Source organism: Cyrtonyx montezumae, unplaced genomic scaffold, assembly GCF_038088225.1.
Source record: "Cyrtonyx montezumae isolate F1298 unplaced genomic scaffold, pur_monq_1.0 scaffold_34, whole genome shotgun sequence".
Taxonomy (NCBI): domain Eukaryota; kingdom Metazoa; phylum Chordata; class Aves; order Galliformes; family Odontophoridae; genus Cyrtonyx; species Cyrtonyx montezumae.
In genome coordinates, this window is record NW_027072039.1 from 1,851,580 (window position 1) to 1,866,049 (window position 14,470).

A 14,470-nucleotide genomic window follows, 5' to 3' on the forward strand; every position below is an offset into this window, starting at 1 on the left:
AGATGTGACTGGTATTATATGAAAAAAAAAAGATAAAAAGCGGTTTGGGGTAGTTAAATTAAACTAAAAAATAGTTTAATTTACTTGATTGTATTTCCTTAAGGGTATTTTAATACAGCTTCTACCCATTTCCACATGAACAAGTAGGTTGTCTACAGTATGCAAAGTATACTGATAGTTTTTAAGGTCCTGCAATAGGCAAAGATAATACATTAAGACAACAATGTTAGCAGTTTCTTTCCACACATTTTAGAATAAATCTTAAAGACTGAATATTTTACACCCATCTCCAGACTTTTAAGTCATGAGAAGTAGCTAAAGACTTGATGATCCCTTTTATCCCCCTTTTCTGCTGTGATAACATATCCTTAGTGGATATATTCCCCAATTCGTAGCATTTATGAAGTGGCTGTACTATGTAACGGAGGCTTACTTCAACTGTGTCTACTTAAGCACTTTGGGGCCTTGTAATGTTTTAGTGTGAAATACGCCAACAGAAGGAGTGGATGAGATCACTTGGTTTGTTTGGTTTAGGGAACAGGAGATGGAAGGGAGACTCCATGGCAGTCTATCACTCAATGGAGGGGAGCAGAGAGGGAGGTGCTGATCTCCTCTCTGGTGACCAGTTCAGAATGAGGAGAAGTTACTGAGAGAGTGGTCAGGCCCTGGAACGGGTTTCTCAGAGCAGTGGTTACAGCCCCAAGACTGCTGTTGTTAAGGAAGCTCTTGGACATATGGTTTAATTCTAGCTTCACGTGGAGCCAGGAGTTAAGATTTGACAATGCTTATCAGTCCATTCCAGCTCAGGATATTTTACTCTACGACTCTGCAATTTCTTCTTTACTTATAGTACTGCTTGAGTCCTGCACTGTTCATTATACCTTCCTCTGACAGAGGTTACCATCCATCATCCACTTCTGCGGAATTTCTGCATTCTGTTTTACTCTGGAAGAATGATGACAGATATAAAATGGTTTCATCTTCCTTTTCTAGCACAACTTAAGAAAGGCTGGGCAGGCAGCTGAACCAGGAAATCAGTATCTTCCCCAGTCAGCTGAACTGTAGGAAGAGCAGTTTATGAACAGGTCTCACTAACTGCAAGTTTCAGTTCAAATGGGATTATCTGATGGTATAAAGGAAATCACCACAGATGTGCCTTGCCTTCATCATTTACCACCACCTCAGTCACTTCTATGGTGCTAGATTTTATCATATTTAACTGAATTTGCATCATATGTAGTTAAAGATTCTTATCGTGTTGTTAAACTATGTAACATGAGAACTTTTTGCAGCCATTTTACAAAGACTAAAGACTACCTACTAAGAAGAGGTAATCTTGCCAAGGAGCCTATATTCCCACTGCCTATTTTGAGCCCACTAAGTCTGAAGGTGCAAATCAGGTTAAAAAAAGCAATGAATATATCACATCAGAGACTAAGGGAAATCCATCTCAACATGCTCTTTGCAGCAGCAAGAAGTGCACACTGATATGTTTACACTGCTCCTTAGGTGTCTGTCTTTCCTAGGTTGTTCTTGTAGATCTTACTTCTTTGTGGCTTAAGAACTTGCTAAGTTGTTGAATAATACAAAAGCTTAAGGCAATTAAGGAAGATTCCTTCATACTGTTCTCCTTTCCACCCTCAAGTCCATCCTCTGACCTCATGCTGGTATTGTCCTGTCACGGTGTTGTCCGTGACAGTGACCCAATGGAAAACCGAGAAGGGAGAGGGGAGAGAAAAAAAAAAAGAAACTGCGTCAGTGGCCGCGCGGCCGCCCGAGCAGAGCCGCGCTCCGGGAGGGGGAGGGGGAAACGGCGGGAAGAGATGGGTCTACAAGAAAACAACGGCACGATCTGAGAAGGAACGGTAATTTTACTAAATCTAATAAAATTGAACAATTGAAAGAGAGATAACAATTTCCAACCCAAAAGCTGTGAGCTTACGTTAAGGAGGACCCGCAGGGGAAGCACACGTGCTGAACCTCCACGGCAGCCCCAGAGCAACGCGCCCAGACCGAGCGCCGCCTGCATCCGGTGCGGAGCTCCGCCCCTCCCCTCTGCTGCTCCCCCAGCATTAACTCCTTCACTGCTGCATGATGCTCTGATGTGGAATACCGGCATCAAAACCACAAAACCACAACATTCCACCCCTTATTCCACATCATCACATCATGCTTAACACACATCTATACATAACCAAACAGTAATAACATAAGTTACATAGAAACATATATATATACATACATACACATGTAATTACAGACTGCATTCCCCCAATATCAAATTCCCTTGTGGGACACACTGGACGTCCCCATTTTTATCCATTACCCACCAGGTGCACCCAGGTCCCTGCGCAAAAACGGTTCCACGGAGGGGTTTGCCCTTTCCAGAGGCTGGAAGGACCCACACCGCTTTTCCCAACATGCTCCTCACATGTACCACAGGGACCTTATCTCCCTCTATGGTCTGTAGGGAGCTGGACTGTGTAGGACCCTCTCGGTTGACGGATCCCCTAGTGTTGACCAGCCAGGTGGCTTCTGCCAGATGCTTCTCCCAGTGCTTGAATGTCCCACCACCCATTGCTCTCAACGTGGTTTTTAACAACCCGTTGTAGCGCTCGATCTTACCAGCAGCTGGTGCATGGTAGGGGATATGGTAGATCCATTCAATGCCGTGTTCTTTGCTCCAGATATCCACAAGAGAATTTTTGAAATGAGTCCCATTATCGGACTCAATTCTCTCTGGAGTGCCATGTCGCCATAGGACTTGTCTCTCGAGCCCTAAGATGGTGTTTCGGGCGGTAGCATGGGGTACTGCGTATGTCTCAAGCCACCCAGTGGTCGCCTCCACCATGGTGAGCACATAACGCTTACCATCGCGAGTTCGTGGCAAGGTGATGTAATCAACCTGCCACGCCTCCCCATATTTATACTTTTCCCATCGCACTTCCTGCCAGAGGGGTTTCATCCTCTTGGCCTGTTTGATTATGGCACATGTGTCACAGTCATGGATAACCTGTGCAACGGCATCCATAGTTAAGTCCACCCCTCGGTCTCTAGCCCACTTATAGGTCGCATCCCTTCCTTGATGGCCTGAGGTCTTATGGGCCCACCGAGCTAAAAATAGCTCTCCTTTGTTCTGCCAGTCCAAATCGATCTGAGACACCTCAATTCTGGCAGCTCGATCTACCTGATGGTTATTTCTTTGCTCTTCAGTAGCTCGATTCTTGGGCACATGAGCATCTACATGGCGCACCTTTACACCCAACCTTTTTGTTCGGGCAGCAATGTCTTTCCACAGTTCAGCAGCCCAAATAGGTTTACCCTTCCGTTGCCAGTTGTCCTGTTCCCACTGCTGCAACCACCCCCATAAAGCATTTGCCACAATCCAAGAGTCAGTATAAAGATATAGCATGGGCCACCTCTCCCGTTCAGCCACATCTAAGGCCAGCTGGACAGCCTTTACCTCCGCAAATTGGCTTGACTCTCCTTCTCCTTCGGTGGCCTCTGCAACTCGTCGTGTGGGGCTCCACACAGCAGCCTTCCATCTGCGATGCTTCCCAACGATACGACACGATCCATCAGTGAAGAGGGCATACGTCTTTTCATTCTCTAGTAGTTCGTTATATGGTGGGGCCTCTTTAGCACGTGGTATCTCCTCTGATGGGGATGTTCCAAATTTCTTGCCTTCAGGCCAGTCCATGATCACCTCCAGGATTCCTGGACGGTTGAGGTTCCCCATCCGAGCTCGCTGCGTAATCAGTGCAATCCACTTACTCCAGGTGGCATCGGTAGCATGATGGGTGGGGGGAACCTTTCCTTTGAACATCCAATTCAGCACTGGCAGTCGAGGTGCCAGGAGGAGCTGTGTCTCAGTACCAATTACTTCAGAGGCAGCCCGAACCCCCTCGTATGCTGCCAAAATCTCCTTCTCAGTTGGAGTGTAGCACTCCTCTGAACCCCTGTACGCTCTGCTCCAAAATCCAAGGGGTCGGCCTCGGGTCTCCCCAGAGGCTCTTTGCCACAGACTCCAAGTGGGACCTTTCTCTCCAGCAGCAGTGTAGAGGATGTTTTTCACATCCTGTCCCAACCGTACCGGCCCCAGGGCCACAGCACGGGCTATCTCCTGCTTGATTTGCTCAAAGGCCTGCTGCTGTTCAGGACCCCATGCAAAATTATTCTTTTTCCGAGTCGCTTGATAGAGGGGGCTTACTATGAGGCTGTAGTTTGGGATGTGCATCCTCCAAAAACCTACTACACCCAGAAAAGACTGTGTCTCTTTCTTGCTAGTGGGTGGTGACATACTGGTGATTTTGTCAATCACATCTCCTGGAATGTGACGACGTCCATCTTGCCATTTTACTCCTAGGAATTGAATTTCTTGGGCAGGTCCCTTCACTTTGTTCCGTTTAATAGCAAAACCAGCACCCAGAAGAATTTGGATTATTTGCTCTCCTTTTTTAAAAACTTCCTCTGCTGTATCACCCCACACAACAATGTCATCGATGTACTGGAGGTGCTCAGGTGCCCCACCCTGTTCCAGTGTGGTTTGAATCAGCCCATGGCAGATGGTTGGGCTGTGTTTCCACCCCTGGGGCAAACGGTTCCAGGTGTACTGAACGCCCCTCCAGGTGAAAGCAAACTGTGGTCTGCACTCTGTGGCCAAAGGAATAGAAAAGAATGCATTGGCAATGTCAATAGTGGCATACCACTTGGCTGCTTTTGACTCCAGTTCATACTGCAGCTCCAACATATCTGGCACACCTGCACTCAGTGGGGGTGTGACTTCATTCAGGCCACGGTAATCTACCGTCAGCCTCCATTCTCCACTGGCTTTACGCACCGGCCATATGGGGCTGTTAAAAGGTGAGTGAGTCTTGCTGATCACTCCCTGGCTCTCTAGCTGACGGATCAAGTTATGAATGGGGAGCAAGGAATCCCTGTTGGTGCGGTACTGCCGTCTGTGCACTGTTTTTGTAGCGATAGGTACCTGCTGCTCTTTCACTTTCAGTACCCCACAACAGACGGATCTTCTGACAGGCCAGGTAAAACAGACAGCTGCTGAATGTTGTCTGCATCTACAGCAGCTATTCCAAAGGCCCATCGGTATCCCTTGGGATCCTTGAAATGTCCCCTTCTGAGATAGTCAATACCGAGTATGCATGGAGCCCCCTGTCCAGTCACTATGGGATGCTTCTGCCAGGTTTTACCGGTGAGGCTTATTTCTGCCTCCAACACAGACAGTTCCTGAGAACCCCCAGTCACTCCAGAAATATGAATCAATTCTGTCCCTTTATAACTCGAGGGCATCAGAGTGCACTGTGCACCAGTGTCCACCAGTGCCTTATATCTTTGTGGCTCTAATGTGCCAGGCCATCTAATCCACACAGTCCAATACACTCTGTTATCCCTTTCCCTCCCCTGGCTGAGGGCAGGGCCCCTCTATTGGTTACCTGCAGTGACGGGAGCAATTTCATTGGTGGCTGATCTCTGCTGTAATTCTCTCACCCGTGCTCGCAGTGCAGGACTGGGTTTTTTATGCCACTTCCTCATGTCCTCTCCGTTTTCTCGTAAGAAGCTCCACATGGCCACACGTGACATGATGTTACTGCCGTCATTTGCTCGTGCAGAGAGGCGGTTGCCTTTGGTGGCCGAGACTTTCAACAGTTTGATCAATTGCTTCATTAGATTCTTTGGGTCATGCTCGTCTTCATCAGGTGTTTCCAATACTGACACAGGTTCATCCCTATTCATCAGTAATGACAGTTCCTCCAGTATAGTTTCCTGTGTCTTCTTCATCTCACCTACTTCTTCTGCTACTATAGCTGCAATGGAAGCACGTGATGGTGGAAACTGTTGTTCAAAGTTTTGGAGTGTAATAGTTAATTCATAAACTGGAAGTCTTCTGTCTTGACCCTCGAATCTATGGAACATTGCTACCAGTGTACTTGCGTACCTCTCTGGTGCTGTTTTTGAGAGCTTGTGATATACATCAGGTGTGCACCTTACTCTATCAGGATCACGGTCCTGGTGTGGATTGTTAGGGACGAAATTGGGATCATACAGCATCTCTACTACGGCTGTTTCTCTCAAAAATTGGATGCCTTTCTCCACGGTGTTCCATCTTTCCACCTTAGGCTCCAGATCATCTTTGTAAGGGTATCTATCCTTTACAGCCACTAGTACTCGTTCCCAGAGGGTAGCGACTCCATTCAGACATCTGCCAATTCCTCTGTCGATAGCTGGGTCTCGGGCAATGCTTGCCAGTTGGCGGGCTTCGCTGCCATCTAGGGACACGCTGCTGGCACTGCTGTCCCAACACCGCAGCAACCAGGTGACAATAGATTCACCCGAGCGCCGTACAAACTCCTTTCTTGAACCTTGTATTTCAGTCATCTTTAGGGGCCGACGAGTAGTGGTAACAGTGACTCCATCATCATCGCTGTCTTCTCCATGTCTCTCACTTTTCTTAGTGGCCTTTTTAGGTGGTGGTGGTGGTGGTGGTGGTGGTGGTGGTGGTGGTGGTGCTGAGGAGGGCCCCTCGCCTGGATCTTCCTTTTTTTTCTCTGCTTCTTCTTCTTTCCGTTCTAGGCGCGAGGACGGCCGTGTCCATTTCTGGCCTTCCACAGGGGCAACCGACACTGATACCGGTGCTTCCTGTGATTGGTCAGGTCTAACTTCGAGGTTTTCATTTTTGCTTTGGACCTTGGTTTGGAAACCATTTCTCTCAAGAACATCAATTATGGCTCGATAAGCACAAGCCAGACCCCAAACAATACATTCCTTCTCAGATCGTCCTGAGTCCCATGACTCCTTACCTAAACACTCACTGAATTTCTCAGGATCCCACAGGTGCTCAAGATCAAAATTGCATAACACCGGGGGTCCCCACGCTTCTAATTTCTTTCCTAATTTTTTCCACCTTCCCTGCCATTCAACACTCTCTGGTTTTGAGGAAAGCTTCCTCCACATGATGTAAATTACTATTGCAGAGAGTGCATGCAGAAAAACAGATAACACAGTTGCCAGGCTGACATCTTGAATATAGGTAAAGACCTGAAAAGAGTAATTGGAAACCGTTCCAAATGCCGCATAATCTGTCACGTTAGCCAGGGTGTTTAGGTAGGAGGCATGTAACCCCCTCAGCACACTAAAGTAGCTGTATATCCACACTACTCCGGTGCTGAACGCGAGGAGCTTAAAAAGACGCCAGCATGCTATGAGGTACATGAAAAACCTTAGTCCACTCTGCACCAGATTTACAATGGAGTGCCAATACTGCACTGCCCGCATCCTCCACCAATAATTGTCACGGTGTTGTCCGTGACAGTGACCCAAGGGAAAACCGAGAAGGGAGAGGGGAGAGAAAAAAAAAAAGAAACTGCGTCAGTGGCCGCGCGGCCGCCCGAGCAGAGCCGCGCTCCGGGAGGGGGAGGGGGAAACGGCGGGAAGAGATGGGTCTACAAGAAAACAACGGCACGATCTGAGAAGGAACGGTAATTTTACTAAATCTAATAAAATTGAACAATTGAAAGAGAGATAACAATTTCCAACCCAAAAGCTGTGAGCTTACGTTAAGGAGGACCCGCAGGGGAAGCACACGTGCTGAACCTCCACGGCAGCCCAGAGCAACGCGCCCAGACCGAGCGCCGCCTGCATCCGGTGCGGAGCTCCGCCCCTCCCCTCTGCTGCTCCCCCAGCATTAACTCCTTAACTGCTGCATGATGCTCTGATGTGGAATACCGGCATCAAAACCACAAAACCACAACATGTCCCACCACTAGTGAGGCAGGGAGCTGGCTCACAGAAGTGAGATTTAAGATCCTTCCATTAAAAATAAATAAATAAATAAAGCTAATTGCTAGCTTTCCTATTATGCAGCTTCAATCCCGATCAATTCCCTGTGTAGTGACACAAATATCAAAAATGGGAAAAACAGAGGAGTGCCAGTGATTGCTGTTTCCTCTACACTGAAATGATTTCCAGATTTGAGAGGGTTTAGTGATCACCTAAGTTATGTGCAATTTTCTCCACAACATTTCCAACACTTTTCCCTACAGCATTCAGGATAAATTCTTTGCAAGTGTTTGAAGAAAAACATTACTGGTCAGGATTAGAAGCTTACCAGAAGTTCAATTAAAATTATGTGAGTAACCAAGGAAAAAGTTCTTGTCTTGAAATCAAGACCTTGTATAACAGTCAGATTGGTTAATCATATCAAAGGTAAGTTTGTGTGAGAAAGTAAGTAATATTATGATTAGAAAATGTATCTCCCTGTCAAGTTTATTTTTCAAATTTAATGAAATATCACACAAACACAGAATTGTGAGGGTTGGAAGGGACCCCTAGCGATCAGCTGCCAAAGCAGCTCCCTAGCCCGGTTGCACAGGTAGGCGGCATCCAGGTGGGTCTGGAATGTGTCCAGAGAAGGAGACTCCACCACCTCTGTGTGCAGCTGTGCCACTGCTCCGTCACTGCACTGTGAAGAAGTGACCATGCACGTTGGTGCAGAACTTCTAATGCATCAGTTTGCTACCACTTCCCCTCATCCTATCACTGCACACTGCTGAGAAGAGTTCATCCTCACCCCTTTGCCTCCCGCTCCTCAGATATAAATGTGGATCACATCTCCTCTGAGTCTTATTTTCTTCAAGGCTGAACTGACCCAGGTCTCTCAGCCCTTCCTCATAAAGGAGGTATTCTATGATTTGTAGCCCTCTGCTGAACTCTCTCAAGGAAATCCCTGTCTCTTTTTGTACTGGGAAACCCAGAACTGGACACTACACTACAGGTGAGGCCTCACCAGGGAATAGAAGAGGGGGAGGATCACCTCACTTGACCTGCTGGCCACGCTCTTAATGCACCTGAGGATCCCACTGGCCTTCTTGGCCACCAGGGCACACTGCTGGCTCACGGCCAGCCTGTCATCCACCAGGACACCCAGGTCCTTCTCCTCAGAGCTCTCCAGCAGTTCACCCACACCTCTTGGGAGAAAGTGGTACAACAGAGTAGATGGGGAGATTTGCTCTTAGTAAGAAAGTTACCCTTAGTAAGAAATCATCCTAAAATTTTGTTAGTAATAGGCAAATTATGTTAATATCACTATGTTGAATTTGATTTGACAACAACTAGAGAGAGATCTCCCTGTTCTTATCTCAACACTTGACCCCACTTTCATTTTCTCCTTCTTTGTGTAGAAAAAGAGTGACTGACGTTTAGCTGCCCATCAGTGTGAAACCAGCACACTTCCTTAGCTCACACTTAATTCATACTGAAGTAAGGAATTTCCAAGTCAGTTCTGAACAAATAGTTCTTTAACTTTGCCATAAACCATTCAGCTTTAAATAATCAAAGTTCCGAGGATATTTTACTCAATCTGGATTACAACAGGAAGTTAAATGAATAATTACTCACAACAAGTAGATTCATAATTGTGTGTCCTGTTCCTCCAAAGAGTGGCTTCCGATGTCTGAAACTCACCAAAGGAGTTGGATATACTTGGAACAGAAGAAATAAAAAAGTCAGGCTTACTGATATTAAAGAGTTTTATAGTTGTTTTATTTTCAGTTAAAGACCAAGTTTCTCAATTTCAATACCTGGACATCCAAGGGAACTAGAGCCTCTGCGATTCTCACTTGTTGACAACCCCTTAAGCCCACTGCATGATTTCCTCAACCTCAGTTAAATCCTACTGCAACATCTGTATGGAGTCACTTCCCAGGCAGCAGATATCTCATGGCAGAGACCCGCTGCTTCTTTCTCTATGCTCTACCAAGCTATGTTTTCTGCAAAAAGTGAGCTGAAAGGAAACACTCTTGGTTTAGTCTTTGTGTCACCAGTTGTAAGAGGGGCTGCAAGGTTCAATACTTTCTTAAACACAAGTACTATAAAGGTAACATCCAATTTTATATTAATGCTGTAAAATGAAGTGAAATACCACTCATCATTAATAACCAAGACTGAAGGGAATGAAGTGGTTCACACAAAGCGATAAGCTCTAACTGCTTTGCAGTCCCATGGCTGGAACAGAAAACATGCACACGAAAACTAGAGAAAGCAAGGAGATCAGGAGACCAACACACCATCACCTGAAGTCATTCAAGTAAAACAAACAATACAGCAAAGCCAAGAATATCAGATCAGTCCAGGAAAGTGCATGTTTGGTATAAAAACGACAATAAAATTGTTAGGAGAAAAGAATGACAAAGTAGCTTCCACCTTTGTCAAATCACAGGTAGTAGAACTCCACTATTCACTCAAATACACAAGCAACTGAATGATGCATTTTTACTGCCCTGACACTTCTAAAATGGTAGTCCTATTTACTGAAAGCCCATTCAATGTCAGAAAGTTCTATATGATACTTCTGAAATTCATTTCACTTAAGTAACATCTTAATGCTGCACCTTTTCAAAACTCCTCATCTCCAAATAATAAGGGGCAAAACAACAGGAAACAAAACAGTGCCTAAACCTCTAAATTATTGCCTGTATTATTCAAAAAAGGCACACAAGCAACTTTGGAAGATATTTAGGACAGCTTCTACTCTTAGGTTTTGTGCAAGCCAGCTTTATCTGCTCTTTAAGGCAGTAGTAATTTGCAAAAATACTTTTCTCCACTGAGCCTGGAGCAGAGCGAGTGAAGATCTGATTGAGGGAGCAGAAAGAGGTCACATAAAGCAGCAGTGACTGTGGAACGTGACTCCCACGTGAAGGCTTTCTCACTGCACAACCTCTGGTATATACATTATGTACTTTTCCCTGTACCTCATGTTGAAAGAATGACTTAGCATTTTTGAATACTGAGATATCAAGTATGCTAACTTTTTAAGAACAGTTAGGCTGGTGAACTTCCCTTCAAAACTTTCTTAAGTGACAACAGAAGCCAAACATTTTATTTATTTATTTAAAGTGTCAGTCTTGGTTTTTAGGCCTAATCCCCTCCAGTTAACATGAGAAAGAACCAATTAAGTCTAGCAGAATATTGTAAATTCCCAGATGTCTCAGCAGGAAGGTTCTCATATATGAAACTTCAGCTTTATGCTGAAGTTAAAATAAAAAATAAAATACTGCTAACGTGGTTTTGAGTATTTTGTTTGACTACTAAAGTTCTGTTTTTCAAAGGAAGCTTTATATCTATATAACTATTTGCAGTGTTAAAACTTACCCCCATATTCTGCTCCCAATCTCAACATTAAACAGTTTGGAAAAAACTTTTGCCCAGGGTATTTCCAGCTTATGGATTAGAATGCCACAAAGGAAAGGGTTATCTGATAGAATTAAATCATTTTTTTAAATCAAGTTTCTGGTAAGTTGGTCAAACAAACAGGAATCCTGCATGATTTTCATTACCAAGAAGGTTTTCACTAAATGTAATGTTTTCCATGTTTCTTATTAACTTTCCTGTTGAAAGAGGATCAGAAAGCATTTGTAGATCTTAAAAAATAACATGCTATTGTGAAGAAAACTACTACTACCACCACTGCTTCATTACAGACTGATAAACCATATGGTATATCTCATATCTCCCTGAAAGACAACTAAACCCACAGAAGTATTCTACAGACTTATTTATTATCTAGATGAACTTGAATATGAAACTAGGTATTTGTTGTTTTCTTCTAAAAAATATCAAGAAGCACTAAATTATACAATATTATACATCATCAATTGATGAACTTCAATTAACAGACCTTCCATTTATATATTAATGTGTACAGCATTTCTACAGGTGAAGATCCAGATGTCCTAAAGACAAAGGCTTACACACAATCTCCCGAACCATACAAATGAAGAACACTAACAGAACATGCAAACCAGATATTTACAGGAGTACTTAAGCCAAAGAAATGTACATTGTTTGTTAAGTAAAGAACAGAAAGAAAAGTCTAAACACTGAAAAGTTTTTCAACCACATCAGATACCTATAAATGCATAAAAACAGCAAAAGTTTCTAACTTTGAAGACAAATAAGAAAATATCACAGCATAATGTCTCAGATAATATCACAGCATGATTACATACCTTTTACTGCATTCTTATAGATGTCAATAAATAATTTGAATATTTCATTTGGAAAAATCTTCTCATCTGGCAAACACTGCAACAGAATGACAATTTCTGCCTGCCCCAAACCGTGTAGCCCATTTGTTGAGAAGTACCAGCATTTTTCTGAAGAATCTTCAATCATAAAGACAGAAACCACAGTAATACTGTTCTGACAATCAGAAAAATAGTTTTAGTGGAAAAGAAAACATGCACTACTTACAAGATACTAACTTGACATTCACAAGCAAGTTTGCATTTAGGATGAAAGTTAACAGATTGGCACCTCCTTTCTTAAGGAGCAAGGTGACCTGTTGGTGAGATAGATGTTCTTCCACTAGAGGATCTAAAGAAATTAATATCTGATTTAGTTCAACATGCCAGCCAGATACCCAAAATAAAAAAATCAGATGACACTATATGAAAGACTGTCCTTAATTTCCTATCTTAATAGGATGTTAATTATTCTCAATCTTTGAACAACTGTGGATCAACCAGGTATTCCACTCAATTCAGTAGCTTACCAGAAGATTCAAAGGTCATACAAAAATAAAGCAGTAATTTATAACAAAGGCATGAACTGTGGTTGCCAATTATTTGATAGTTACTGATAAACTGTTTATGTTGTCTCTTCAACTCACATATTGCTACTGTGAGTTACAATGAAAACAATCACTGCTGTAATGGATGTAAGTGATGGTTATTTTCATAATATACCCACATTTTAATAAATCATGTTTAATTAACAAACAATCCTATGTACAGCACAGGTGAGAGCTTAAAGCTGCATTACTGCATTAAAATTCACATTTAGAAATCCTGCATCTGGCGATGCAAAAATGACAGTTGTTTACCTTTTGGTAATTATGGCAAGCAGAATTGGTGAGAAGGCTGATTTCTTTACAAACACAGTTTTCCACACCACAAAGAGCTCTGTAACTTGTAGGACTAACAGGTCTACTAAATTAGTACTAGACTTTTCAGACTCAGTGGCAAAACAACACTCTTCAGTGTCTGGAGTCAGAGATTTATCACTGTCCATCACCTCACTCTGGCTGGCAATGGTCTGTTGTGCATCCTCTGAGGGAGCAGAAGGACATAATCCCTCCATTCTTGTAAAAACATCCATTTCTTCTTTTGGTTGTGAATTTACATCAGTTGGTATGTCATCTTCCTCTGCATTTGTGGCCTATGAGAATAAAGATGATCTACACAGTCTCACAACAAACTATAACTTTTACAATAGCACTTCAGAAGGAAGAAGAGTGAATAAGAGATCTACCAAATTGATAGGAAATTAATTCTTTATTCAAGAAGTAACTAATCAAATCTATTATGGATCTCGCGTTTCCCCCTCCCATTCTTAAAGGTCATGTTAGTTCCCAAAGATGATTCACCATTTCACTTGTTTGATAATAAAAAATTCTCAGTGTTGTAGATCAGTCATGTCAGCATATATTCAGATATAACACAGTCAACAAAACTAAGCATTCCTCAAGCAACCTCATTAGTATCACTGTTTCCTCACTTGGAAACACTGTAAAGCATTGTTCCTTAATACAGAAAATTGTAATTTGCACTCATTTTGAACAAAAGCAGTCCAGTAGAGCAACCATATTTCTATTACTATATATGAAGTCTAGGATTGTACAGTCCAACTCACTTTTGGTGTGGTGTACCTGTGCTGCTGTTTGGTGGAACTATGCTGCTCCCTCAGTGAAATGCATATGATAAACTAAGAGCGCAGTCACATTATGAAATGAACTCTCATCAAAACAAAGGAGGATGTTATCAATTAAATGTATTGAAACATCATACTTTTAAACCCCTGTAGTTTTCATTCGGAAGGACTGAATTGTGACAAGATAAAAACCTGATAACTCTATGCTTGTCCTGTATTAATTCTCCTGGCATGCCCTCAGCTTCCATCCAATCTTCTGCTTAGAGAACATAATGTGCCAGAAGATGAGGGAGAAAGAACTAATTCCAAAAGTAACATCCCCAAAACCACACAACACAAAAATACAAGAAGCACAACTAAAACAGCCTGTAACAGACTCCTTCCACATGAATTCCCTTGCCAGCTTTCAGATCACTTGTTAATTTTGGCCTTCACAGCAGTCTGAGGCAGCATGCTCAGGATTACCTGCTACCTAGTAAAGAACATCCAGAGCTTAAGAGCTGCAAGAAAGCAGTTTTATTTGAGCTCCTAAAGCTGCACATGAGAATCATCAACTCGCTATTTCCTTGTTCACATTAATTTAATTTTAGACACTGCTGATCTGTAAGTGAAAATGTTCTGCTCTTCCCCAGAACAGAAGACAGGCTGTGTCTTCTGACTACTATGATGGGTACAGCAAGAACTGCTAAGTTCTGCAAGCAACAGGCATACATTTACTGTATGACAATTTTTCACTTCTGTTTCTGTT

At 43.2% G+C, this 14,470-nt stretch overlaps 1 protein-coding gene across 1 annotated transcript in view; it reads right to left on the reverse strand.

The window, feature by feature from the left end:
- The window catches only part of ZFYVE16 (zinc finger FYVE-type containing 16), a 30,821-nt gene that overhangs the window by 2,267 nt on the left and 14,084 nt on the right, over positions 1 to 14,470 (reverse strand). Inside the window, 9 exon segments of the mRNA XM_065745203.1 lie at positions 85 to 189; positions 9,412 to 9,494; positions 11,164 to 11,206; positions 11,208 to 11,282; positions 11,284 to 11,399; positions 12,021 to 12,176; positions 12,265 to 12,411; positions 12,910 to 12,999; positions 13,002 to 13,230. Of these exon segments, the coding sequence (XP_065601275.1) occupies positions 85 to 189; positions 9,412 to 9,494; positions 11,164 to 11,206; positions 11,208 to 11,282; positions 11,284 to 11,399; positions 12,021 to 12,176; positions 12,265 to 12,411; positions 12,910 to 12,999; positions 13,002 to 13,230 (1,044 nt within the window).